Source organism: Tetrao urogallus, assembly GCF_951394365.1.
Source record: "Tetrao urogallus genome assembly, chromosome: 13".
NCBI classification, from domain to species: Eukaryota; Metazoa; Chordata; class Aves; order Galliformes; family Phasianidae; genus Tetrao; species Tetrao urogallus.
This window is the reverse complement of record NC_136826.1, coordinates 6158748-6185301: the sequence shown is the minus strand read 5'-3', so window position 1 is coordinate 6185301 and position 26554 is coordinate 6158748. Positions and strand designations below refer to the sequence as shown.

Genomic DNA, 26554 nt, shown 5'->3' with positions numbered 1-26554 from the left:
CAAGAGGTAGGGCAAGAGCTGTATGCACCCAGTGTGACATCACTGGGAATCTATGCAAGGTAGATCAAGGCAAGCAAAGAGTAAAACATCTACAGAGCTTGGAGGGATTCCTGACTCACAGGAGGAAGAATTTTCCACAATTTTTTTTTTTTTTTAAATTTTTTTCTAAGCTATTTCAGACTTCAATAAACATACTTTTCTGGGGATACCCTAATGGAATTTCAATACTGACTTTTTTCATACATGATGGTTTTTGCTTTTGCCAAATCATTGTCAGTAGTGGATTACAGGAGGCATTATATTTCACAGAAAAGTAAACAAAATCCACATACACAATGAGATGTCCATGCATTGTGGGCTGTTTCAATTTGTAAGGATCAGAATTTTCTATGCAAGCAGCACAGAATGCAAGTGGATGGCATGCACTGCTGGGTCTCTCATCAGAATACCTTTCCAGATGTGACAGAAATACCATCATTTGATGTATGCAAGAGAAATATGTCATGATGACAAGAGGAAGGACAATGGGACTTATCTGGGAGAAGCCAGGTGGCTCCATCACTTATGAGTAGCATGCAGTAACAGAGTGGGTAATGAGGAGATTCTATGTGATAGACTGTTTCTCATAAAATTGCTGTCTCTTTAGTTGTAGAATCCTCCTGCTAGTTTGTAATATTTTCAGAATAATGTGATTGTGGGTGTTGCTGACACCCAAGCGTGCACATCTCCTATGGTCTCAGGGCACAGGGGTATTTTGGCCTTTCTGATGTAGAGTGGTGCAGGTGCATCTTGCCCGGATTTAATCTATAAGTAATATGTATTTTTTGAAAGCATATTCCCTATGGCTCCATGAGATTCTGGGAAATCACACAAGAATTACTCACTGGAACTGTACCAACCTTTCTGACTGTACAGCCACAGGAACAGTGGGGACAAGTTTGATGGAAGAATGGGAACTAAGATTCATTCTGGAGGAAAATGATAGGGCTGTGATCTGGATTCCAAGCAGACTAGAGCAGTAAGTGGTACGCAACAGCACTGCAGCACTAAGCATCCCACTGACATGTTTAGGAGAGATGCAAGCCCTTGCAGCTTCCAGAAGTTTTAGGAAAGAACAGAGATACTTCACGCCTCAGAAATAGCATCACACCAGAGCAGGTCTGGGAAAAATCGTCCTTAAATACTACTGCTGTGCATGAAAATGAAAGTGTTACTTTGGTCCATTTAATTTTCTCTTGGTGTTTTGGCTAAGAAAGAATTCTGCAAATCCCAAAACTTAGTTTAAAATACACAGCTGGACAGTCTGTGCACACGGCAGCGTGTGGGGTGGGAGGCTGTCCCACTGGAGAGGTAAGGCCAGCTCTAAAGTCCACACTAATATTCAAGCTGTGTTAAGCATTGAGGTGTATTTGTCTTGTAAGCTCTGTTTCAGAACCATTAATTTATATTTCTTAGTCAAAATTGAGATGTGCTTGTTTTTGAACTCTGTCTTACAGCAGGAAATGAAATTATGCCCTTGTTGTATGAGCTGGGATTAATATCTCTTGGAGCTTTTTATGGAGTAACAAAACAACTGGACTCTAGAAAGAGCGAGTTAAATGCCTCTCCTTTGGCTGGCAAGCTGAATGAAGTACTCTGCCATCTGTTCCCCAGTTTTACGGCCCTCTGGTGCTTGAGCCAGCCCTTCACGTGCTGCTCCTCACACCTGATGTACAGCCCCATGCTCTAGGTGTGGATAATGTGCTCACTTCTTTTCTCAAATCTGCAGTGTGCCTATACTCATCCACACCTCTCTCGCTGTGCTCTTGAAACTCACTCATGCCATCAGTAATAATGAAATGAAATCACTAACTCTCCTGAACTTACCCAGTTTCTCTGTGACATCCGGACAGCTTTCCACTGCTCCCCACTTCCCTCCTCGTGGTTGCAACACCTCTTCTGAGGAGCAGGACTCTCTCTCCATGCTGGGTGCAGCCTCTAGAATTTGTAAGGGTTGTGGAGGACTCCCAAGGGATTCCTGTTTCAAAGTGAATGGAAATGCACTGCAGCAATGATGTGCTGTGGTACTGCCATGCAGCAAGAGGCCTGAGTGTGAAATCAGCCTTGTAGACTGGCAGTCAGCTTAATTGCTTTTTGTTAGCAAGCTGAAGGATTCATTTGAAGGTGTAGAACTGTTTGTCTTTTTGCTGGCTCTGGCCTAATTACATATAACCCATGGACTTGAATCAAGTTGTTAATATTCGCCTGGTGTTTGCAGAGCCTCTGAATGGAAGTACTCCATGTGCTCTGACTTCATGTGCAGCATCTTTCTTCTGCTGTTAAAACAAAACAAAGCAGATTTTCCGTCCTAGGCCAATCATTCTGCAAGGCCACACCTGTATATGTGTCAGCAGGATTGAAAAGTGAATGCTTTCTGTTGTTTTTAATCTTCATCTCCATCTGACTGCATGTGCCAGAGTGTCCACACCAGTCTGGAGCTTATTCAGAGCAGTGGAAACACTACAATTAAGTAAAGAACAAGAAGAGCTTCCAATGTGCCGATGAACCATGGTTGATCTAAGATATTATAGGGAATTTGCTGGCATTTGTGTGGGTAGCTTTTGTTTCCTCTGCTGTAGTTAGCACACCAGTGCCACACAGGACAGGTCAATAATTCTCTGCCCATTATGTGTGAAGCAGCACAGCAAGGTTTGCTCTTGCTACATGATAGAAATGGAAGTATCCAGATGGAACTACATAGGTTGCAGCCCCCTGCATTATCCCATCTTTTATTTACAGCTGACAAGCTCAATTAGCATTATTTTCTGCTTCTGCATCAAGGGGATTTTTTTTTTTTTTTTTTTTTTTTTTTTTTTTTTTTTTTTTTTTTAGGAAAGCGGAGGAAAAAAGATTAACTGAAAGAAATGGGAGAAATATTTTTGAGGGAAGAGCAGTCAAAAGTAAAAGGGATTTATCCTCTAAACTCTCACCTGACAATGAGCAATGGGAGCAGCTATACTGAGTCCTCTGAACCATGCCTTTTTGGATTCCAGTGCTTCATGGATTTCCTCCTCAGTATACTGAAATATAGCAAATAAGATGATGCTAATTATGCAGGTGAAACAGGATGCATACATTTCCATTCAATTAAATGGGAAGATGTCTGTTAACCTGGGTGCAGTGCTGGAGGTCCTTGCCTGCAGTTCTGTGCCCGTAGAGCTTTGGTGTCCCCATGGCTGCAGACCCTGCTCCCAGGATCTTTGGGAGAAACAGGAGAAACAGGGCCTTCATCTCTTACATCAGTGCTGTGTGTCTGGCTCAAGATTCAGTTAAGGGATTTGAATGATCTCATACATTTATAATGGTTCCCTTTCTTTTGCCTCAAGGATATATTTAAACAATCAGAATACTTAGCCCTGGTTTTTCTTTTTTGAGCAATTTTTCAATTTTTGGCAGCTAAGCTCCTGCACTCTAAGCACCTATGCATGCTGATGTCTGGAGGTGTCAGCAGCTGCTTCTCCCACTAGTGGCTATGACCTTTACAGACTCATAACAGACGCAGTCTGTCTCCACTCCTGCTGAAGATAGGCAGGTCATGGCCAGTTACAAAAGCAAAAAGTTAGAAAAGCATTTGGTACCCAAATGGTTTTATTAACTCTGAAAGTTTGGGGATGTTCATACTATTCTTTTTTGGTACTTAAGGATGGAATCTAAAGCTGCAGATGTATGGTATAAAGAGGTTGTTAAGCCTAAAGAGATACTGAGGCTCAGGGACATTCCTGCAGTACATGAAAACAGTTGTGGTCAGATCAGTAACGAATGTTCTGTTGTCGCTGCCTTTCCTGGTTAGCTGGATGAGACCAGATATTCTCCTAATACTTGTGTGGCACAGGAGTTGGTGGCAAAGAACATCAGCTGTGTTTTGTGTAAAATCATAATCGGAGCTCAGATCTGAGAATTACAAATGGCTCAATCTAGATAACACATAAAATGAGCCACTGGGGCTTTAAATGCCTACGGGAGTAGCTGGCACATTTCCTGGGTGAAAGCACACCCTTGTGACAGCACGGACTGGATCCTGGGACCTGAGAATCCCAAGTGGATCTGAACTGGGATTTTGTTTCTTGGGACCACTTGCTCTTATAGGAAAGAACAGTTACAGAGAAGTACGTGATTCTCCTTTATATCTGCCTCTCAGCAGTCTAGCAATAAAATTCAGGGTATTTCTTCTTCCTTTGAAGACTCAAATCCCAGGTTGATCTGCTATGCAGAAAAAATAAATGTGATATTCTGGAAATAGTGTGAGCAGAACTGAGTCTTTCTCAGTTCATTTTTGCCATGGTATATTAACGTGGTCATCAGTGCTCAAGTACTACAGGTTAGATACAGTCTTTCAGCCCGCCATTTCTCCATGGGCATGTGTGAATTACTTGATTTTGACCTGGCTGGAGGTAGTTACCATTATCAGCACAGATACTCCTTATCTCTCTGACTTCCAGCTTGAAAGGATGTCCTTATCAGCAGTGATAAGGGAGAGAGTGGATGACAGGAAGAACAAAGCCTTACTGATACCTCTCTCATTGTTTCTTCTTGCCAAGGTTCTTAGAGAACTATTTGTCTACATGACCTTCACACTTCTCTATTTGACTATTAATATAAAAGCTGAACTTTGTCAGAATATGACTGAACAGAAAAGAGTAGATTCAAATAATTTAACTGCACTAAAACCAGCACAATCTACAGTTCTGTGTTCTCTCCAATACACTATTCCCTGGCCTTCTCATTAGTTATCATTGTTTCCATCCAGTGTGCTGGTGGGAGATTAAAGGTAATTGATGAAAACCTGAATACATTGTGGAATGTGGTACACTGCAAGCTATAATAAAAGTTTTAATTATGAATATATTCTGCACGTGGAAGATATAAATAGAGATGCTCAAGTATGCATTTTCCTAGTACAGACAAACTGATTCCCTGGAGCTGGGGAAATCAGTGCAGAGGTGCATTTTGGGGAAGACACAGCTACACAACAAAAACATCACTGGTTCTTCTCACTGCCCAACAGGCCCAGAGCATATCTGGGGCAATACCCAAGCACAGAGAGAAAAAATTCCCAAAAGGACTTTATGGAAATTAACTGGGACCCATCAGATTTAACCTTGGCCGGAAAGAATATGTGCTTGAGAAAGCAAGCAGCTAATACTGAGGTGCAATCAGATTTATATGCTAAGTCCTTGGAAAAGATTTGATAGCTCCTAATGCCGGAGTCCCTGTGAAGATGGTGAAGATAACTTACATTTTATTTTCTTCAATACAGTTTAAAGCATTAAGACCACCATTCCTGTGGGCGTTTGAGCCACCATGCTTCCTCCTGTGTTGCAGCACCAGCACAGGCTGCCCTGCTGCCACCAGCCCGTGGCAGTGGACATTGCTGGGGCTGTGCAGTGCAGCACGCAGCTGAGTGCTGCTGAGAGGCTGCAGTCCTCTCCTGCTGGCAGGGTGAATGCTGTCTGGGCAGGGATGCAGGTGAAGCATCACTCATGCCAGGTAGGGGTGCTGTTGTCTCTTGCACCTTTCCCACCTTCTTTCCCTCCCTTTCTGTTTCACTGCTACGTCTCATTTTCTTGGGGGGGGGTCACATTATCTTGATATGTCAGCTGCTTTATTCCTGTGCATAAGAAGGCACACTTTTGGCACAGCTGGGTCCACTGGGCACTGAAAGGCACACCATGCTGCTTCCCTGCCAGGTTCTCCTGGAGTGCTCACATCTGGATGCACTATTGTGTGCATGGTATAGTGCTGCAGGGGTGTCCCAGCAGAGAATTCCCATGCTCTTCACGTGACCTTGTGTCTTCAGAAGCCATGAGTGGTTTTCTTCTCCATTGCAACCAGTGACCAATTCCTCGTCTATATTTTTCCATCTTGTTTGACTATGCTCCGAATATGGTGTCCTTTATCTGTCTTGTGACATGGAGCAATTACTGTGCTGCATGTCATACTGGCCATCTCCTTGGTCTGTTTGAAGTGATCTTGGAAGACATTGGAGACCTCAAAACAAAATCCTTTCATAGCTCTTTTTGTTAGCATGTTGTGCTATGGGCTGCACCACAGCTAGGCTTTTATCAGGTGTTCAAGTTTTAAAGGCTCAATCTCTGAGCCCTTACTGCCTCCTGTACTTTGCTGAAATCAAGCCTTCACCTGTATCTTGGCCCAGGAATTCACTTTTCTTGTACTCCAGTGTCAGTATTTGTGCATATTTCTGAAGACCTGCATAGGCTTTATGAAAAAGCTTCTCTGTGCTGCAGCTGAGGAGCAGCACTCCCTTCCAATGCCGACACTATCCCTTCTGCTTGCCACGCTGCATGCTGTGTGCTCTGTGCTTTCCAGACATGTTCTTCCTCACCCTGGGTATTCCTCCACCCTGTGTGTGCTGCTCCGTGTCTCTGCAGAGCCATCCCCCTGGCCATGCTCCTGGCATTGCCCACTGCTGCCCAGGGCCTGGATGCTCTGCCTGGCATGGCACGATTCATGCCAGACAGTGCTTTCATCTCTCCTTTGTCTGCCTCATTCCCTGACTGTTCTAATTGCTTTTTCTAATGCTAGATTGTCCTCCTTTAGTAATTTTTCTTGTATTATTTTTGTGATTGATCCCATTAAGTTCTTATCCTTCAGTATGTCATCCCCAGCTTTGAAAGCAAAGTCATTTGTTGTCAGCTGCAGCTGTATTACCTATGCATTAATTGCCTTTGTAGGTCCCAGATTTCGCTCATAGATGGCTTTTTCCTTTGTACAAAATATTTCTCTTTGAAAAATATTCAGCACCAGCTCAAACAGCCTGCTTGGATTTTTGCTGCTTGCTTCTCTGAGCTTGTTATTAAGCCCCCAATCTCTGCTGATGTTATTAGCAGTTTGCACAACACATATTACAAAATTAACAGTCCTGAAACCGCAGAAAAGTTGCCTGTGTCAGGCTCTGCAAAGATTAACTTTCTCCTGGCCCTCTTTCTATACTGCTTTCTGTTCAAGACACACAAGGGCATATTTTTTGTGCTAGCCTGTTTGAAAGCCATTACTGATGGATTTTCTGTGCTGTCACTCTCTAGATTTATCCTGCAAAGAGCAATAAAGAGTCAAAGGAGATAGAAATATACTAAATACAGTTTAATGACTTTCCCCTACTCTTAGCAGCTCAGCTGATGATACAACAAAAAGCACCTTTGACATTCCTGTGCCTCTGAGGGAATGAGCCCCCCCTTACTCACCAGCTGCAAATAAGACATGTCTGTGACCTCCTTTAAAAGTGGGTGATGCATCTCCTCCTTCTTCCCTGGAGGAAAGTAATACAGCTTGGGCCCTTCCTGACCTTTTTTGCACCTCCTGGGATAGCAGCAGAGCTGTCCATGCAGACATCCTGCTGGCTGCTGCCAGCCTTCCCTGCACAACACGCTGCCCTGCTTCTGCGGTGCTCAGCCACTGCCAGACAGCCTGGTCCTGGGGGCATTATCACAGCCATCTATATCTGCATCTGACAGGCAGCAGCCTGATTTCCAGCTTAGCCCACTGACTGTTGTGTAATAAAGTACAAGAAAGGCATACACAGCCCTTTTTGTGCCAGCTAGAAAGATGCCAGACATCTTTATTCATTATTCTGTGCGAAGGGGTGTGGGGAGGATTTGTATCCTAGGAACACACTTCTTTACTCCTGTTGAATAAAGAGATAAGCCCTCGTGCAACACTTCGTAGCATAAAGGAGCTGAAGCAGTTGCTTGTTTTGTAATTGTGGAAAAGTCTGAAGGTATCAGATCGCCTGAATGCCCAACTTTACTGTCATCCCTATGCTGCTCTCACTGAGTGCTTGTACCATGGCCATACACCAGCCTCACGCAAGCTGAGCAGGGGTGCAGCATCAGTGAGCATGGAGCTGTCAGAACCCATTTCAGCCTGTAGTGGAAATGCTAAGTCACAACCTGAAGCAGTGATTGAGCACCTGGTGGGAAGGCAGGGCCAACCCAGGAGAGCTCAGGTGCATGCAGTGTACTTGAGTGATTGAAAGGGGTGGAGCCAGGATCAACCCCTTTCCATACCTCATTTAAAGGTTGGCAGGAGGAGGTGAGGGTATCATGTTGGAGCTCCCTGCCTATCTGAAGTCTTGTGAAGGTAAGCAGCTGGTTTTCCTTTATTTTTGCGTCTGTGGTTGCTGTATTTGGGCTTGCTCTTGTTTGCTGTAGCTAAAAACTTATCCACCCTGCTATTATTGCTGTACTTTCCATCACATTATAGCATTACACAGACCAGAGCTGATGGAAACTCAAATTCATCATAGAGCTTTCAGGGATGCTGCTTCAAGAGCCATGAGATTAGGCTCCTGTGTTTGTCAACAGGATTGTGCTAAGTTACAAATGACAGTATTTTCCTTCAGCTTTTCAGCCACCAGGGAGCCTAGACACTAAATCCAAGAACAAGCTGAGGAACCCAGGTGGAGTGGTAGCAGTAGCCACCTGACACAAGGATGAAAGTGCCCTCTCATGCTAGCAATAGCAAGAGAGGGAATGGCCTCAGCATGTGCCAGGGGAGCTTGGGGATTGGGTGTTAGGAAAAACTTCTCCAAAAGATGGTCAGACAGTGGCACAGACTGCCTGATGGAGTCACCATCCCTGGGAGAGCTGGAGAACTGTGGAGATGTACTTTGAGACGTGGTTCAGAGGACAGTAATGGGTGGTAGGTGGACAGCTGGACTATAGATAATGTTAGAGGTCTTTTCCAACCTTCGTGTTTCCCTGCTTCTATGAGGGAGCCTCCCAGCACTGGCGCTGTGCTGGCTGGTGCAGTACCAGCCAAAAAAACAGGAAGTTATTTGGCAATGTGTGATCTAAACCATATGGCCGGTAAGGAGATGGCAGTAGTGATCTGTGTTTTAAAATAATAATAATAATAATAATTACAAGATGTAAACAACAGACTTTCTATACAGAGATGAAGATGGAGATTAATGCTTGAATTATCCTGTGTAATTAGTGTAGCAGGTAATTATTTAAAATCTGGCACATCTGTGAATTCATCACTTTGACTGAATTAAAGAATCTTCACAACTGCTGCAGTAAGATGGCTCCAGCAATCCTCCAGGGAAATCTTTATGGGAGATTAATTTAAACTTCAAATGGCAGAGATTTGCAAGAGGATTATGTGGCCAGTATGACACATCTGCATTGTGATTGTAAGTGATACTTTTTTTTATCCTCAGAGAGAAACCGAGCATTGTTTCTTTAAGTTCACGCACTGTGAGGGTGAGGGCTCAGCTCTCCTAGAAGCAGAGTGTTCTGCAGCTGAAATGAGCAGTGCTTGAAAGGAAACAGTGACAAGAGCAAGGGCAACACAACAGGAGCCTGAGGAGAGGACAAAGAATTCCAAACTTGGATTTAAATTCCTAATACAACAAGGTCACGCTTACAAAGCTAACAGATGTTTCTTTAGCTTATTATAAAAGTTGCAGAAGTTGTTGTATGAAAACATTACATGATCTGCTATGGCCCTGCAGGAGCCTTCAGACTGTCCATAGCTGTGGAGCTTTGTATGTGGTGGTCAGGCCTGGGCTGGGTATCAGGTGATTGCTGAAGTGTGGTGCTGCTGGTATTCATCACAGGGAAGTGAGTTCACAAAGCTGCTGCTTCACATGCAGGTTCACTACTCATAGCACTGAAGAGAGCTCTAACCAAGAAAATGGTGGTTTCCTGCCCCTTCCCTCCCCCCCCCAAAACAAAACAAAAAACCAAACAAACAAAAACAGTAAAACTGAAGTCTCTCTCTTCTGTGCACTTCCAACTCAGAACTGCTGCCAGCAGTTCTCAGCTGATTTGCTCAGGTTCTCAAAACATCAAGGTGAGTAACTGAGACAGGCTGAGTTCATAAACCCCAGGGGAATTAACAGCAGTAAAAGAGAGGAAGAGAAATAGCAAAGACAGGTGGAGTACAGTATGGGGTGCCTCTCTTAAATGAGGGTATATTGTGCTCTGTGACTAAGACTGTGAAGAAGTACAGGTGGAGCATGTCAGCATACCTGATCCTGCCCCAGCAGTGGCTGCAGCCAGCTGTCAAGGACACTTGTAGAAGGGATTGATTTCTAAGGTGGATATCTAACCAAACAAACATCTCCCCTCTGATTCCCCATTAGGACCTTTATGTTTCTGCATTAACAAACCTGGAGTATATGTGTCTCTAAGTAACAGCCTTGTGCTCTCTCTCACTGTCTTAAGCTGAACCCCCAGGTACTGCTGTCAGTGTTTCCAAGTGTCTGTAGTTCCTTAAGACGTGGCTGAGTAACCCAACACATCTCATGCTGCCAGACATGATCTGCATATTTCCCTACAAAGCGCTTCAGAGACTCGATCTATCAGTGCACCAACTGTCTGCAGCCTCTTCACATGCAGTCACTGATGGATTTTTCCCCTTTGCCTCGCAGTGAGCGTGTCCAGGGGGAGATGCAGCTCAGGCCCTTGTATTTTGAGCTGATTCACACCATCTGCAGAGACTAATGTGCTCCTCAGCCACCAAGACAGTTGTTTTAAATCAAGAGCTGCACATAACTTGAGAGTGCTATTAAAATGGAGTTGAGCTGCACCTCACTGTTGAATTGTGAGCACATTTTAGCCATGTCAGAGCATTGGAGCATAGCCAGAATGCCAGTGTAGTAATTTCTGGGGCATGATGTTCAGACATATTTAACTCCCTGTCCTACACTTCATGGTGTAGTTTTGAGGGCTGCTGCCTGCCCAGGCTCTACAGATTGAATGGCAAATACCTCAATTCAGGGATCACCATTTTGCATTTTGGAATTCAGTTTTGCAATTCATTTTTGGTGATGGTATGAATACATATCTCTGTAGCTGTAAAATGATACAAGTAACTTTCCACCTTTACTTCACTGGGATGAAAAGCGCTAGAGCAAAGCAAGCAGGCACAGTGTTGTGGTGATAGCATAAATAAAAAAATCAGTAAGCTGTCTCCAATTTGGTGTAGTGATATTGCAGAGGTGAGATTTAAAACATGGCACGCAGTAAAATGTTACCGCTTGTTTATAAACAAGTGCTGAGTTAATAGATGCTATACAAAAAATCAACAAAAACTATGAAATATCTTTTTCCAGGGAAAAGTGTGAGAATTCATTGGCTTTTGACATGAGAAACAACAGTTTGTGGTAATACAAAAACTAGCAAAAAGTGAAAGAAAAACAGTATCCCTGCTTCATTTACTGGTAAGCCTGTGATAAGCATCAACTCTAAAGATGAAGCTAAGCTTCAGCTTCTCAAACCTTTTCACTGAATATTGCTATAATTATATTTGAGAGGATGGTATTTTTCTACTCAGCTGTTCTACGCTTTCAAGTGCACTCCCAGCAAGGAGACTGAAGAAGTGATACTGCCTTGCTGCAGCCAGTTCCTTTCTTGTTCATGTCACCTCCTCAGCCACTGGTATTTGCTCCAGTACAGCCCGCCTAAAACTGCTGATGCTCTTTTCTCCTCCCTCCCACAGGACCATGCAGACATAGAGTGGAAGTTTGCACGGACAAAGCTCTGGATGAGTTACTTTGACGAAGGGGCCACCCTGCCTCCTCCCTTTAACATCATCCCAAGTCCCAAGTCTTTCTGGTACCTCTGCAGGTGGATTCACAATCAGCTGTGCCCAGGCAATGATTCTGACAATGAGCAGAAGAGACATGAAAACCTCAAAACATTCACGGTAAGAAGCTGCGTGGTTTTAACCTTCAGTTTTTGGGAGTGCATGTTCAGGGTCACCAGGATCACCAGTACACTGGTGTGGTAGAAGGTTGCTGCTGGATCATAACTTGCCAAGAGCCATCATTACAAGTAGGATGACATAAGTAACGTGCCTGTGCCTTTCTCTTTCCAGGAGCGCCATGCCGATAACCTCATCCAGAATCAACATTACCAGGTAAGCTCTCCAGCAGATCAAATTTTCATTTGCTTTTTCTTCTTCCTGCTTATTTTCTAGTACCTCACTTCTTGTTTTCTTCTGGAATGATATACAAATGTTATGGATTAAAGCATTTCCTCAGTAGAGGTGACATGGTTTACTAAATCACTCCTAACTCTTCTACCTGCTCTAAAGTAGCAGAAAAGTTACCATGTGTCACAATTGCTAACTCAGAGGCTGCATCAGCAGTGACTTCAGAGGAATCATGCTGCCATGTCACCCCGATTATAACTGTTTCTGCAGCATTTTTACATAAGGCCTCTCAAGTTGCTCTTCTACTCTTTTTTGCAAGGCATCCCTGATCCTACATCAAACAGTGGTTGAGATTTCCTTCTGTTCTGGGCAGCTTAGGAAGGAGGAATTGTTCCTGTGTTCAATTCTGCTGTTTCTGTACTTTCTCAGCCTGCTCATTATCAAGAGTTCATTAAATTCAACCTATGAAAGGGTGAAACTATGAAAAACACCATCTTCAGTACCTGAACTCAATGCAATCGTTATGCCAGCATGCTGGAAGAACCAAAAAAAGGTCTCCTGAACGTTAGGCAGTACATCAGGCTATATTGTCAAAAGCCACACAGTTCATCTTTCTTAAGACATCTCCTGTTTTCTGAAGAGTATTTGCATCTGGAGCCAATGTTTAAAATAATCACTTTTGGCAACGTACATTTGGTGCTCCCTGGTACAGGGATTTCTTAAACACCTCTCACTAAAGCCTTGGTGCAGAGAACATCTTAGTGCTTGGTCATACTCAGACTTGGTGTCACAGTTTCTGGAACAGGGAAAATGGAGGAAAGGTTTGAGATAGTGTTTTCTGTATACAGAGATCAGCTGCTGTGTGTGCCAGATAACCATAGGAGCCTTAAACAACAGTCTGTTTATGTCAAGCCAGCAAGGAGGGACACAGACACAAAGCAAAATGGATTTCATCCTACAGAGATCTGGACTGTAACAGACATCTTCAGGTTAACACTGAGGAGTGAGAGCCTTTAGAGAAGTCACCCAAGGCAAGAATCAGTACTTCCAGTAGTGTCAGTGGATGCCACAGCAACTTTGCAAGGAGTTCTCAAATCCACCACCAGAGAAGACCCAGGCAGCTGGGGGTTAACATTGCCCCGTGGAGTCCTGGCTATTCTTCAGGTTATTTGCTGTGCTGTACCATCTTTCCAGTATTTAATGAACCATCTTAAAATGGCAAGTTTAGCTACGCAGTATATGTGAGACTGGTAACCTTGAACTTTTGGCATCTCAGATTAAAAACTGTAGTGAAGGAATTTAAATACCTTGAAGATATTTAAGATAATAAGAAAATTTTGCTGAACAATTTGTACAATTAGAAAAGTGCAAAATACTTAACAGCTTTCAAGACAAAAAAAAAAAAAAGCACTGCTAATGGTGATTTTTTTTTTTTTTTTTCTTTAAATTCATTTTAAGAGAGCAAAATAGGGAGAACCACTGTCAGTAAGTGCTCAGTACACTAAGAATGGAATTTGCTCAGAGCCAGAATTTGAATGATTCATGTTGTTTCTTATTTCAGGAAGTGATTAGAAATCTTGTAAAAAGATATGTTGCAGCAATGATAAGAACTTCCAAAACCAATGAAGGCTTAACTGAAGAAAATTTCAAGGTAACTTTTTCTCTCATTAACGATCATATTAATTTGAGTAGCTACTTGAAGAGTTCCCACTAATTGGGGGAAAAATGTGGAAATTCAACCGTTACAGGAGCTGGTGTGCATGTGTTTTCCTTTGAGCAGAAAATACTCCTCATTCAGGTGTCTTCTAATATGGTCACTTCCACAGATTTTAATACACAATACTGAACGTAGGCAACGGCTTTAAACAAAGTACTTGATTTGCATCAATTTCGCACTCCTAATCCCAGACTGAGGCTGGATTAGTGGATATGAGGAACACTTGTAAACAAAGTTAAAGTTGCGCCAACTAAAAGATTCCTGTAATATTTCTAAATTCCAACAGTTTCATCACTTCTATAATAAAATGCCTTATTTCAGCTTGTCCCCCACTGCTCAAGCAGGAAGAAGGGGAAAAGGGTGGTCACAAAGGCTGGGCCACAGCCTATGGTGGTAAAGAACTTGCAAACTTTCCACTTGTCAGGATTAACAATACTTTTTTTTGTTTTTCCTCTGTCATCAAATAATGATGATCTATGTAGGCGTTCACCTGTGTGGTGTTCTTGTTTGCATGATTTGATATCAGCACTCTGCTTACCTCTGAGCAATCCTCCCAAGAGAATGTGGTCACTCTTTCACCTCACAGATAATGCTGCTGAGCGTACCTCATTTTTCCTCTTGCCCTAGGAATTAAAACAGGACATCTCAAGTTTTCGCTATGAAGTCCTTGACCTGCTGGGAAACAGGAAGCCACAGAGGAGAAGTTATTCTACCAGTAGCACAGAGGTGTCTCAAAAGGATGAAACAAATGAGGATAGTGCTGGAGAAAAACCCAAAGTCAAAAGTGTGTCTTTCAATGTAGCCAACAAAAAAAAGGATTTCAATGTATCTGCGCTAATTAAAACAATGTCTGGGATTGATATGGTGGAAGAGAAGCCAAAAAGCAATGGGATCAGTAAGCGCTCCTTCATCCGAAATGGAAATAGAGTTCAGAGGCTTTCCAGTTCCAAGAAGGAGTCCTTTAAGAGACTGGGGCTGCTGTTCTCCAAGATGAATGGACATGTACCTGAAGCAAATTCAGAGCCCATGTACACTATTTCAGATGGAATTATTCAGCCACACTACATGTGGAAAGACATCAAATATTCTCAGATTGATAAAGAGAGAGAAGAGAATTGTTCCAAAAGTGAAATTAACCTCAATGAGGTAGACTACAGTAGGAACACAAGACTTACAGGACAGAGCAAGGAGTGCCCTGTGGTTTGTACCAGCTCCCTTCACTGTGCTTCCAGTATTTGTTCCTCTAATTCCAAACTTTTAGACTCATCAGAGGATGTGTTTGATTCATGGGGAGAGGCTTGTGACTTGTTTATAAACCAGTGGAAAGAGGGGCAAGAGGACCATGTTACAACGCGACTATAAGTAAGGCTATCTTAATGCCTGTTGGAAAATTTGGTTGTTATTATTTGTAATTGTTTGCTCTCACCTGGTTCAGCATTATGAATTCTTTTCTGCCCACAGGATGAAACAAATGTGAAACTCTGTTAGCCTATTCTATAGCTATCTGCGCCTTCTATTATTTTATTTTTGTTTTATCTTCACAAAAACTGAATGGAAGGCTTCACCATTTACAAAATCACTGTAAACCACAGTACTCATTCAGCTGCAGCCAGTCTTTGAATCCCACATAATTCAGATACACCAGTGGCAGAGTAGAGGATTCCTCCAGTGCTCTCCTCATCACCCCAGCACGGCTGGGTTATCACTCTGCCTCCTGCTTGAAGTCCTCATCAGCACATCCAGCTGGTGAGCAATGGCTTAGCACGAGGCTGAGAGTCATGTAAAACCTTTTTAGGAAGGGTAGAACTGGCTTCTTGTTTTCTTTAAGCAATACAACCTCTGATTCTTGCAGTAGTATAGTTTTCAGGTCATTATATTCATATTGTAAATTGTTACTAAGAGACACCTATGTCATGCAACTGGAACACGTTATGATTTGCCCTGGTAGGGAGCAGAATGGCCTCCCAGTGAGGCAGGCAGGGGAAGCCAGTAGCTGGCCTTGCTCCCAACTTCTGCATTGATGAACAACCTAAAACCAGCTGTGGCTGCCTGAGACAGAAACCTCAGTGTGGTTCTTATATCACTAATGGTAAACCAAAACCCAGCCCTAAACCTCACCCTTACACCAAGCTGCATCTGTTTTTGAAATTCTTGCTCTTATTTTCACTGCTTCATTTGCTTTTTGCTGCCTTCCCAGCCAATGTCACGTTTCAGGCAGAAGCCACCCACCTGTGATGTCTCTGGGTCTGTGAGCTGCATTCCTGAAAAGAAACTGAAGTTAGAGCAGCCCAGACTGGATCTGGCACCCTGGGAAGTCTCTGCAGTCCCTTTAGGAAGGTGCACCAAAAAGGAGCATGGCAGGAAATGTTACCCTTCTGTTACTGTTTTTTCAATTGTTCGTTTTCCCCCTCCATTTCTGCTAGGCCCTGTCCAGGCACTCCCATTGTTTCATTTGTCCTAAGTAGCATCAAAAAGGGGAGAAGATGCCCCACCAAGAGCAAAATGGTTGACACAGTGATTTTCCACAATGCGATACTTGGACTTTCTGTGCTGTTGCTGAGATACACAGGTGATTGGCACTCAGTACTGCTTAAGAACTGCTGTTAGTTGGCTGCTTGCCAGGAAGAAGTCAGTGCTGACCAGGAGCTGAGAAATGGCTGTTCCTTACACCATGGCTGTGTCAGGCTGAAGGCTCTATTCCAGGACAGGTTATGTGGGCTGGAGCACATCCTGAGGTGTACTGCCAAAAATCACCTCTCCTGCAGAGGCAGTGCAATCCTGCATAAATGAGATGCTGGGGTGCCTGGGCTATGATGCTTTGCCTGTTACGGAAAACCACCACCTTGTTGGGATCTTCCTGAGGACACCTACAGAGAACAACTTTGTGAACAGCTCTTGTAGCAGACCTGCAGATGCTGACAGGCTTGGCTACAGGAAGCTTTGAATGCAGAACTTGAGGGGGAAAGCAGGGCTTTAGGCAAGCAACAGCATTAAGAAAAAAGAGCAACCAGGAAGAGAGACTCAGAAATGTTCTCCTTGTTAGCAGCATGCAGCATACAGCCCAAAGGATGTAAGCCTCTAGATGTGCTAGGCGTGAGAGAGCAAAAAGCACTTCAGCGTGAATAGACTTCAGGCTTTCATACTTACTGCAGGGTTATAGCAGCCTTTGACAATTGCATCTTCTCTTCCTGAAAGTGAGGCTGAGCAAAGCATCACAAGGAGACTTGCAGAATGTTGGGGGTCAGAAGCAGTTTGCTGACTGCTCAGTGAGAAATCCAGCAATTCTGTTTTTTACGAGGCAAACCCATCCACCTACGAGAGCTGCAGTTAGAAGCAGCTGAATGCAGTTCTCTAAGCAGCCCACAATAAGAACCCACAGTTTAATAAATGTAATGTAGTCTATTTTTAGAAGCATGAACATTAATGTGAGCTGCTACAGGGAGTAAGGAGAAGGGTTTGAATTATTTTATGCCTCACCTAAACATACTGCAGCTTATGAACTCTAGGGCAGCGCATCTTTACATTACCAGTGTAACAAGTGGGCATAAAAACCACCCAAGTTTAGTTGTGCAGATGGTATCAGCTGAGTTGGAGGCTGGGACAGATGCAGGGCTCACATCCTCAGACAGCAGAAGAGCTTTTAAGTTTTCCACAAATCAAGCACACTGGAGCTGGCTCCGATTAAAAGGCGTCATTCAAATTCAGCCCTACATTAACAGGTACAAATCTCAAAATGAAATGCAAATAACTGCAGCAATGCCCCTCAAAAACATAGAAGTGGCAGAGGGTAATGCAGATCCCCTCTGTGCAAATCGTGTGAGTCATGTCCTCCTGCTGTGTCCTGAAAGGGCAGGGGTAGGAGCTGCCACATTGTAATGGCATGATGGATAAAGCACTGCAATAATCTCTTGATAGCGTTCTGTTGAACAGGAGAGGAACATCACAGGGCTGCTGGGCTGCAGCTCCTGGGGATTTGTTTCATGACTCAGATGCTTCCCAGCTATAAACTAGTTTGAGCTGACTTTCACATTGAACACAACTGTTTGCTTTGACTAAGTGATGAATACATTTATCCAGGAGTTTGCAAAATTGTCAGTCTGGTCTCCCCAAAAGGCCAAATTGTTTGATCACATCTATGCACCCCATTTTGTAGCAATAGGCTTTATAGCAGCTCGTGAATTATCATTACTACTGTTAAGGAGGAGCGTCAGGGGAAGAAACCAAAAGATCTTGTGGAAAAAAATGCATTTGATTGATCCCAGTCTTACTTTTCCTTTTTAAAATCACCTGCAGTCAGACTGTTGGGGATTTTACTTACTTTTTTCCATTTTCTTACTCTTTCCTTCAGAGGAATGGTTGAAGCATCTCTCTGCAGTTTGTGCAAGCAGCTGGGGTAGGAGCTTATGAGACACTGAGCATCTTCTGTGAAGAGTTAACTTAATTCTCTGGTTCAGGGTGCACAGCTGTGTCACAACTGGCCTATGCCTGGCCTCTGTACTGGATGCTCCAACAATCATCATACATATGCTATTTGGAATTTGGAATCACACAGGTCTTGATCACTTGGCCTATTCTTTAGGTTTCCTACTCTTCAAAGTAGCTTTATTTCTCACCTCCCATCCCTGGCATCACTTTCACCTGGCTTTTTAACCTACAAACAATCCCCAATAGGCAGTCAGACCCCCCCAAACACAGACCATCACAGAGCTACAAGGCAGTGTACTCAGGTCAGAGATTGAAGTTGCTTTAGAAATAAGAAATTAAGTAACATCTCTGCAGATTATTTGGATAATTGTATTTGTATATTATTCACGTACTGGTATATATGTAAATACTCAACTATTTGTATATGTGGTCCCTACAGAAGCAGCATGCACAGTGACAGAGCACAGGACTAGACAACAAGACTTGAGGTCTGTTCCCAGCTCTGCTACTGACTCACCTGTGACCTTGGGCAAGTCACACAGCCTCTCCAATGCCTCAGTTTCCCCATCTGTAAAATAGGGATAATACTACTTACCTACCTCGCGGGGGGTTAGTTCATTATTTATAAGCACTTTCAGATCTTCGAATTAAAGGCGCTATATACAGTAACTAGTTCATGCTTGTAGCAGTGGTACGTACTTTTGTCTTCTGAAGACTAATTCAGGTTAGGATTTTACTATGTCTGTTAAGATAGTTTCCCATGTAGAAAAAAAAGCATGATTTCCCACCAGGGGATTTTAGGGCACTTCTGCAGTAGACGGAGACCTGGGAGCCTCAGCTAACTTCCTTGGTTTTGTGACATGTCTCACTTGGAAGCTCACCTTACTGTACACTTGTGTTTCACCCTTTTTCTAGTGATACTTGTAACAATTTTTAAACAGAAATTGCCACTGTAAGTACTTATTATATAAATGTATTCCTATATAAAACCTTACCCTTTAAATAGATTAAAGCTGGTTGTCACAACAGACTTCCAGGCATGGGGAGGTTCCACAGTCAGCCCAGCACAGTTTATGTGCACACAGAAGTAAAAAAAAAAAAAACAGGAGCACAAGGGAAACCTCCACTTTGGAAAAGTACTAACAGCATAAGCAGGGATTCCCTTTACTCCAGGGCTATCTCACCAAGTCAGAAAACCAGGCGAATACCAACTGCTCTCTCACTATTAGGTATAGGTCCTATAACACTTGGAACTTCTCAGTCTTGCTTTTATTTTTTTCTTTCCTTTTCTAAAGGCCAAAATCTCGCAGAAATATATGTATATATATATACATATATTATATATATATTATATATATATATATAATATATACATATATAATATATATATATGTGTATATATATATATACACATATATATATATATACATATATATATATATACACATATACACACACACACCAGAAAAAGGCTCCATTTTTGACTGAGTTCTCCTTTAGTCAGCTTGCACTGCAGTTTGCCAAGTGTCCCACAGACGTGTCTGTGAGAAAGCTGTGCACAGCCACCAAGGCTGACTTCCAAAACAGCAGCATCAGCCTCCCAGCCCCATTACAATTCCACAGACATCCAGAACGGAGAAGTACAAAAAGCAAAAGGCATCCACGCCACTGAGGCTGCCCAGAACAAACGAAAACTGTTACTTACCCAGTGACTCTCTGGAGCTGCCCTTGGGTGGATGCACTGAAAGTCGCCATCCTCCTCTGCAGCAGCTTAGCTGCACCTGCCCAGGTGTGCCAGAAGCATCAGTGATTTCCATTCATGCAAAGTGAAAATTAATTGAAATCAGTAAGACTACAGGGAATAGTAAATAAACCCACTAGAGTATCATCTAAATTAAAGTGTCACCAAAATAATCTGCAGTTTTCAGGGAACGTGTAACTTGAAACTTCACAAGTATAAAATCAATCCCTGACTGAGTTTCTGGAGGCAGTGGGAGGCACTCTGGGCTGGCCACGTTAATGTATTTTCAAACCATTTATGATTCGATTGCATTTAATTTTTACACTGCTTTCCCTGATTCAGACCATTATATTTGTACAAACAAGTCATTTATATATTATTCACATAATTCCCTCCATCCAGAATAACTGCTGCTCTGGAGTAAACTGATGATCAAGAATGACTCTTAAAAGAGAATATGCTTTATCTAGGAGAAGTGTATTTAAAAGGCAAAAACATGTATGAATGTATGACAGCATGTTATGTTTCAGGGAAACTCTTCTACCTGCTCTGCTTTTATAAGGCATGCAAAGCAAAACCCAAAACCAACAACAGAAGCCCCCACCTAGCTCCCATCGCCCACTACTGTGAGGCCAACCTGACTATTCCATTATTTCTTTACACACAGACCCTTCTCAACCTACAGCTCACCAACTATGGAGAACAGCACTGCCCACCCTGCTGGCTGGCACGTCCTCCTTCAGCATGGCTTGTTTCTTTCCTCTGGGGATTTCTTCCCCTCCCATTTAAAGCATTTCCATCAGCAGTGACTCTAAGCCAGAAGAAACAGTGCACTCAGAATGAGATGTGATCAGCCAAGGAGCTGGCCATTAGCACGTGAGCTAACAGAACACTGTGATACCTTTCGCCAACAGAATGAAATGCCTTTTGACTATAAATAGTTGCTTTTGAGCAAAGGGGCGCTTTTGGTGTAGCTATTTTTGAGGTATTGTACAGTTTTATTTAAAAACTACTGAATGTGTTTGTAAGGTGGGTCTGGAAACTAGAGAGCTAGGGATCCTCGAGAAGCAAAGGGTGGTTGCAGATGTGTAAGTACTCAATTTTCTATTCAGGAAGCCCTGGAGAACTGGGCTTACACTGGAAATGGTTGTGGGTGTTTTGTTTCAAATCAACCCAGTTTTAATATCAAATTAAATCTTCATGAAAAAGCTATCACAGAAACAGCTTCACGGCAGATCATAGTTGAAGATGTGTTTTATTTCATGGGATAAAAAAAAAAAAAAAAGTGAGGATTTTCTTCTTCTGTTTAATTTTGGTCAGAAATCAAATGGCCTTTTCCAGGCAACAGAGCTTTTAGATGTAGAGAGAATTTTGTGTATTTAATAGAGACACAGCGGGGACCTCAGCATTTACCCGTTAGGTGGTAGCAGCCACCTCGAGAGAGGGGGAGATGGAGAGGGCAGAGCAAAAAGCAAAAACAAACGCTCCATTTTACGTACTTTTCTACTTGCACCTTTTCTGTCCATAGTGCAGATCCCATGTCATTCCCTCATGTAACATGTAAAAATGAAACAATGTATATAATAAATAAAATTATTTATTTTATGTGTATTTTTAGCTTAAATGTAAACTGAAGAAAAAAAAAAAAGCGTTTAATCTTTTTTTCCCAAAAATGTAAGCCTATTGAAATTCAAGGTGTTTCTACCTTTTCGGATGTAACATTTCCAGCTACCTATTGATAATAAACATTTATGAACAGCAAAGCAGATGACATTCAGTAATTTCTACCACCTTCTGCACTGGAAGCCTCCTCAAGGAGCACTTCAGGGCTCCATATCTGTAGAGATTTACGCTGGTGTTTGAAGAGACAAGGTGCAGCCCTGCTTACCTGCAGCGAAGTCAATCAGCCAGATCTGAGCAAGTGTTCCTGGGCAGCAGCTGAGCAACACCTGACTGCGCACAAGTTGAAAAAATCCCAATCATTACATCTTCTCTGCAACAGAAAGCAGCAAATCCACACTGAGCGTTGCTAAACATAACGCACCACATGAATGCAATTACTGCAGTACAAAGGAGTCCAACATATCGTTCCATTTTCATTTGCTCCCTAAAGATATTCTTTGACCAGCATAACTACATCATCCACTTTGGAATATGCAGCAATATAGCTAATAGCGTGAAAGAGTCATTAAGCAACAACCCAACTACGTTAACTTAATTTGCTCATGTGAAGCAGTCCTCCACGCAAATCTCATCAAGGCACCGGAGGCTCGCTGCTGAAGTTCTGAAGGTTTCCATCAGCCACCAGGAGCCCCCGGTCATACCTCCAGAAGAATGGGAGTTTTCTGAAGTTACACAAGGGCAGTGCCCCTCTCCTTGAAATGCAGATGATCCTGGTACAATTTGGGCAACGTGGTCCCACATGGGAACAGACAGCCCACTGTGAGAGCTGCAGCAAGGCCCAGGACTGCAGCGGTCCTCAGCTACAGAGTTGTAAACACACCAAGGATGTGAGAAGGCTGCAATTTTATTACTACTGTTGGGTTTTGTTTTCTTTTAGAGTTTGATGTGCATATTCCTTACTCCGACCATAAAACCTGGAATTTCAAAGTTGAGGCACCCTGAATCTCTAGTTGTGCTCTCTACCTCAGGAACAGAAACTGCATCTGAAAACACCTTCCGTTGTACAGTGACTACAGGGATAGAAGGATGCACTGCAGCAGAGAACACCAGGTTGGAGCAGGGAAGGAGGGAAGTGGGCTGAGACAGAAGGAGTTTTGCAGTATAATCCATCTCCTCTTACTGCACTTCCTGAAAACACAAATCATGTGCTCAAGTAATCACCATAAATATTAAATATTTTTGCTTTCAATTCTGAAAAATACAAAACAAACTGGTTTAAAAAGCAGTCTGAAACCACAGTTTGAAATTTGAATGTGAACAGGCAGGGTAGAAAACAGGAAAAATACCCAAAGGAGAGGGGCAGAGGGAGTTAGAAGGTCCACTAATTTCATCCTTGCAGGATGCACCGCTTTCTCTTGGGACCATTTTCCGTAACACAGCAACATCAAGCAGCTGTCACAGCCATGTGTGGCTCTTACCTTGCTGTTAACCTCGTGGTACGCTGGTGGCAAAGTGCTCACCTGCTCCAGCGAAGGCAATGTTCAGCAGAAGGAATACATGGAACACCATAAATGAGTTCAATCTGTAAAAACACCCTGCTAGGGCTCAGACACGTGTTCCTGGTGCTGCAGATCAGCACGCTTGTGGCAATGACTGAATTGCTGTGAGCAGTGCCCATCGTCTATGGCTAATGCTGGCTGGACTGCTCTGTGCTAGATTGCTGTGAGTGGCAGTGACTCGACCAGCAGGAGCTCTGCCTTGAAACATTTAAATTCTGGTCTTGTTTCAAAGCCATAAAGTTCTAATTTGAGAGCTTTGCCTTCCTCCCTCATAAGGGCGGGCACTTTGAACTGTGGGTCCGGATTTAAGATTTGAGCACCTCCCACGCATCATGCAGCCTTTGACAGTGTGATTTTATAAACAAGAAGGATTTCCAGCACCACTGCAGAGAGAAAAGGAGGCTAAAATAAAACAACTGAGCTGGAAAAGCAACAGCCACAGGAGTCGGTTTGGTACTCTTGCACAGCCATGGGGAAAAACAGCACGGGAACAGCAGCCAGCACAGCCCTGCAGGACAATGCTGCCGGCAGGCAGAATCAGCAAGATTAGTCTCTACAGCATTTGTAATAATTACCTTCAATAACAGATGGATTTTACAATTCAACAAACTCCAGAGACTTGTGCCTCCAGCACACAGCAGCACTGTACAGAATGTTAACAAGCAGAGGAGCAGCTCACTGCCTGCAGGGAGCCGGATGGCCCAGCACCCCTCAGCCAGTACAGGCTGCAGCATGCCATCATTGCATGGTGCTCAGGAACGGACGTGTGCTCTGGCACTGGCAGATCTGCAGGCAAACAGCTGGATAAGAGCCTGCTCTAAGGGCAGAAAGGTTTGTAGCAGCTTAGAAGAGGGTGGAATACTTAAAAACACAAAGTCCACACCTGAAAACTACAGCATATCACTGCCTACTTCATCCTGCACTGCCAGGAGTGCTCTGTGCCAGGGCTCCTTCCCACAGCCTTCAGGTGATAATCCACTCCGAGCTGCTGCCTTTCATGTAGAGAATGTGGTATGGAAAAGGAGGCGGCAAGCATGACTGGCACAGGCTTGGCAGCACAAACCTTCTCCCTTTGGCAAGCTGAAAATCCAGCCACCAAAAAATAAAAATACATGACACCAACGCATTTCAGGATCAAATCTACTTAAAGAATTCATTATTATGCAACATATAACAAGAAACCAAAAGAGGAGAGGAAAAAAAAAAAAAATCAATCTGAAGGAAATTATTGTTCCAATCAGAAATCAATATTCGAAGATTTTATACCTCCACTCAAATAAATGCTAAAATACGCATGTGGCTGCAAACCATACTCCCCTGCTCGTGCCCAATGCAGCCAGGCACAAAACACTGTTGGTCTGGTTCTGATGTGTAACTGAACCAAAGATGAGGAGTTTGGACCATCATCCGACACCAGGCTCCTCACAGAAAAAAAAAAAATATCCTAAGCCCCAATCTTGCTATTCACACCTTCACATGGTCCCAGTGAAGCCTAGGTCCTCAAAACCACTACTCCAACAGCAGCAACTCTTAGACCCTCCCTTATTTCAGTGTATTTTTAACATTACAGCTTTATGCTGTAATACAGCAGCAACATTTTCTACCCTACAGAGGGCAGGGATGAACCTGCTCCAGCACATTAACTGCTCCACAACCCCTGCGTGCTGCCTTAAAGAATTGCTTCTGAGCCTCAACAGCCCTGATAAAAACATCACAGCTGAGATGCCTGCTTGTATCTGGTTGTGTCAGATCCACGAGCAAGTTCACCAGACGCAGATTACAAGTGTAAAAATCGCAGTGGTATTTCTTTTTAAATATACATCAATTGAGGTGATTAACAGGGTCACTAATGCAACTAACAAAAATCCAGCTGCTAGAAGGATAAGTGAGAGAAAAACTTGACTCCCTACCACAATCGTTGGTCTGTATTTCTAAGAGGAAGAAAAGAAGTTGACTCCTGGAGACAAATAGAAAGAAAGATAAAACATAACTTCCAGCTACAATAACCATTTGCACTGAAGAAAAGCAAGGCTGTCTCACTGACAGTAGAAGGAAAGAGGCATTATTCACAGCTCAAGTGGAGAGATTCACTCCAGTGCTAACAGCAACTGTTTGATGTGACAGATGATGGCACTCAAGACTGAAGTGGAAACATTTGATGACTTCATGATGGAGACTGCACTTCTGAAATCTGTTCAGTCTTCAGGTGCATAAAGCTAGTCACATGGTTTGTAGATTCCCTTTAGAGGTTACCTAGTGAATTATTTTTTGGAGGAAGTTTTAACAAAACTTGTGGCATTGTTCCCTGTTCTCATAAAGGCCAGTTTAAGTTAAGAGCACTCTTTCAAAAAGGCAGAAATGCTGAGGCTGAAGTCCTAATGGTCTCCAGTTCCTTTGGGGAATCTTTTCCAAGCAGTACAGCAGGTCAAAATGATATCAGCTAATCAGGGATCATTTCCATTCACACCTTGATTTTCCCTCTGGCGCCTCCAACTCAAAGAGTTTTATTAAACTCCCAAGTTAAATGTACAGCAGTAATTGGAGATCTGAAGAAACAAACTAGAAGGCAAGCATACAACCTCCTAGCCAAAAGTAGTAAATAACCACTTTTATTAACAGAGGGGCAAAAAACTTCACAGTTTTATTCTAGCCTATAAAGACTCATAAGGAGCAACTTTCTCCTGCTGTTTTTGGTCCAATCCCATGTTTATTTAACAGGTATACTGATGGAAGCATACTCCCCTCCCTCTGTTTAGCACAGTCACTCCTCTTTTCATCCCCGCTCAGCTGTATAAATTCAGGGGCACACACAATTACTTTCAACTTCACCAAATAACAACTGTGCCACTTTCTGAAGCTACTGACAGCATCTCCTTATCTGTACCATATGTCCCCCATGCAGGCTGTGTTTCAATTATGATAACTCAAGTTCCCTACAAAATCTGGCAGCCATGAGTTTCGGAAGGCAGCTCCAACACCCAAATGTTGAATTCATGTGGAAAAAAAAAAAAAAAAAACAACACCAAGCCTTGGAAAACAGATTACTTTGCTCTTTTTCTGGGACCCTGGTACCAAGCTCTCCTAACCTGCACCTGTGCCCTTGCTCATTACCCCTAGAACAGGGCTATGCCACCACCCTGTCCTTGGCTGTGAGCAGGCTCCAGCTGGCAGCCACCACATGATAATTCTGCACATGCAGTGCAAGGTTCTATGGAGTACAGAAACAGCTAGAGCTACTGCGGTCTCATGCTGAAAAAGCCCATGCTTTCCCACTGGAGGCAGGAAACAAACAAGACAGTACTTCTTCAATGCTGTCTGCTGTGTAACTTAGTCCCATGAACATAAAGTGCTGGTAATGAACAACCACGGATTTCCACGGGTTAGATGCTTTTATTTTGTGCTATCAGTGCAAATCAGACACCAGAACTACCACCACTCGTGCAACAGCTTTCACAAAATGTATCTTACAAACACACACTGATATACAGTAGAACAGGTTGAAGCAGTATCTTACACTGTTAAGAGACATGAAGCCAACACAGAACAAAA

The 26554-nt window shown here is 43.1% G+C and overlaps 1 protein-coding gene across 1 annotated transcript in view; it reads left to right on the top strand.

The window, feature by feature from the left end:
• Positions 1-15019, top strand: part of TRPC5 (transient receptor potential cation channel subfamily C member 5) — a gene marked incomplete at both ends in the record, with an annotated part of 61641 nt that extends 46622 nt beyond the window's left edge. Inside the window, 4 exons of the mRNA XM_079542037.1 lie at positions 11506-11712; positions 11884-11925; positions 13502-13591; positions 14285-15019. Of these exons, the coding sequence (XP_079398163.1) occupies positions 11506-11712; positions 11884-11925; positions 13502-13591; positions 14285-15019 (1074 nt within the window). The remainder of the gene's footprint in view (positions 1-11505; positions 11713-11883; positions 11926-13501; positions 13592-14284) is intronic.
• Between the last annotated feature and the right edge of the window lie 11535 nt (positions 15020-26554).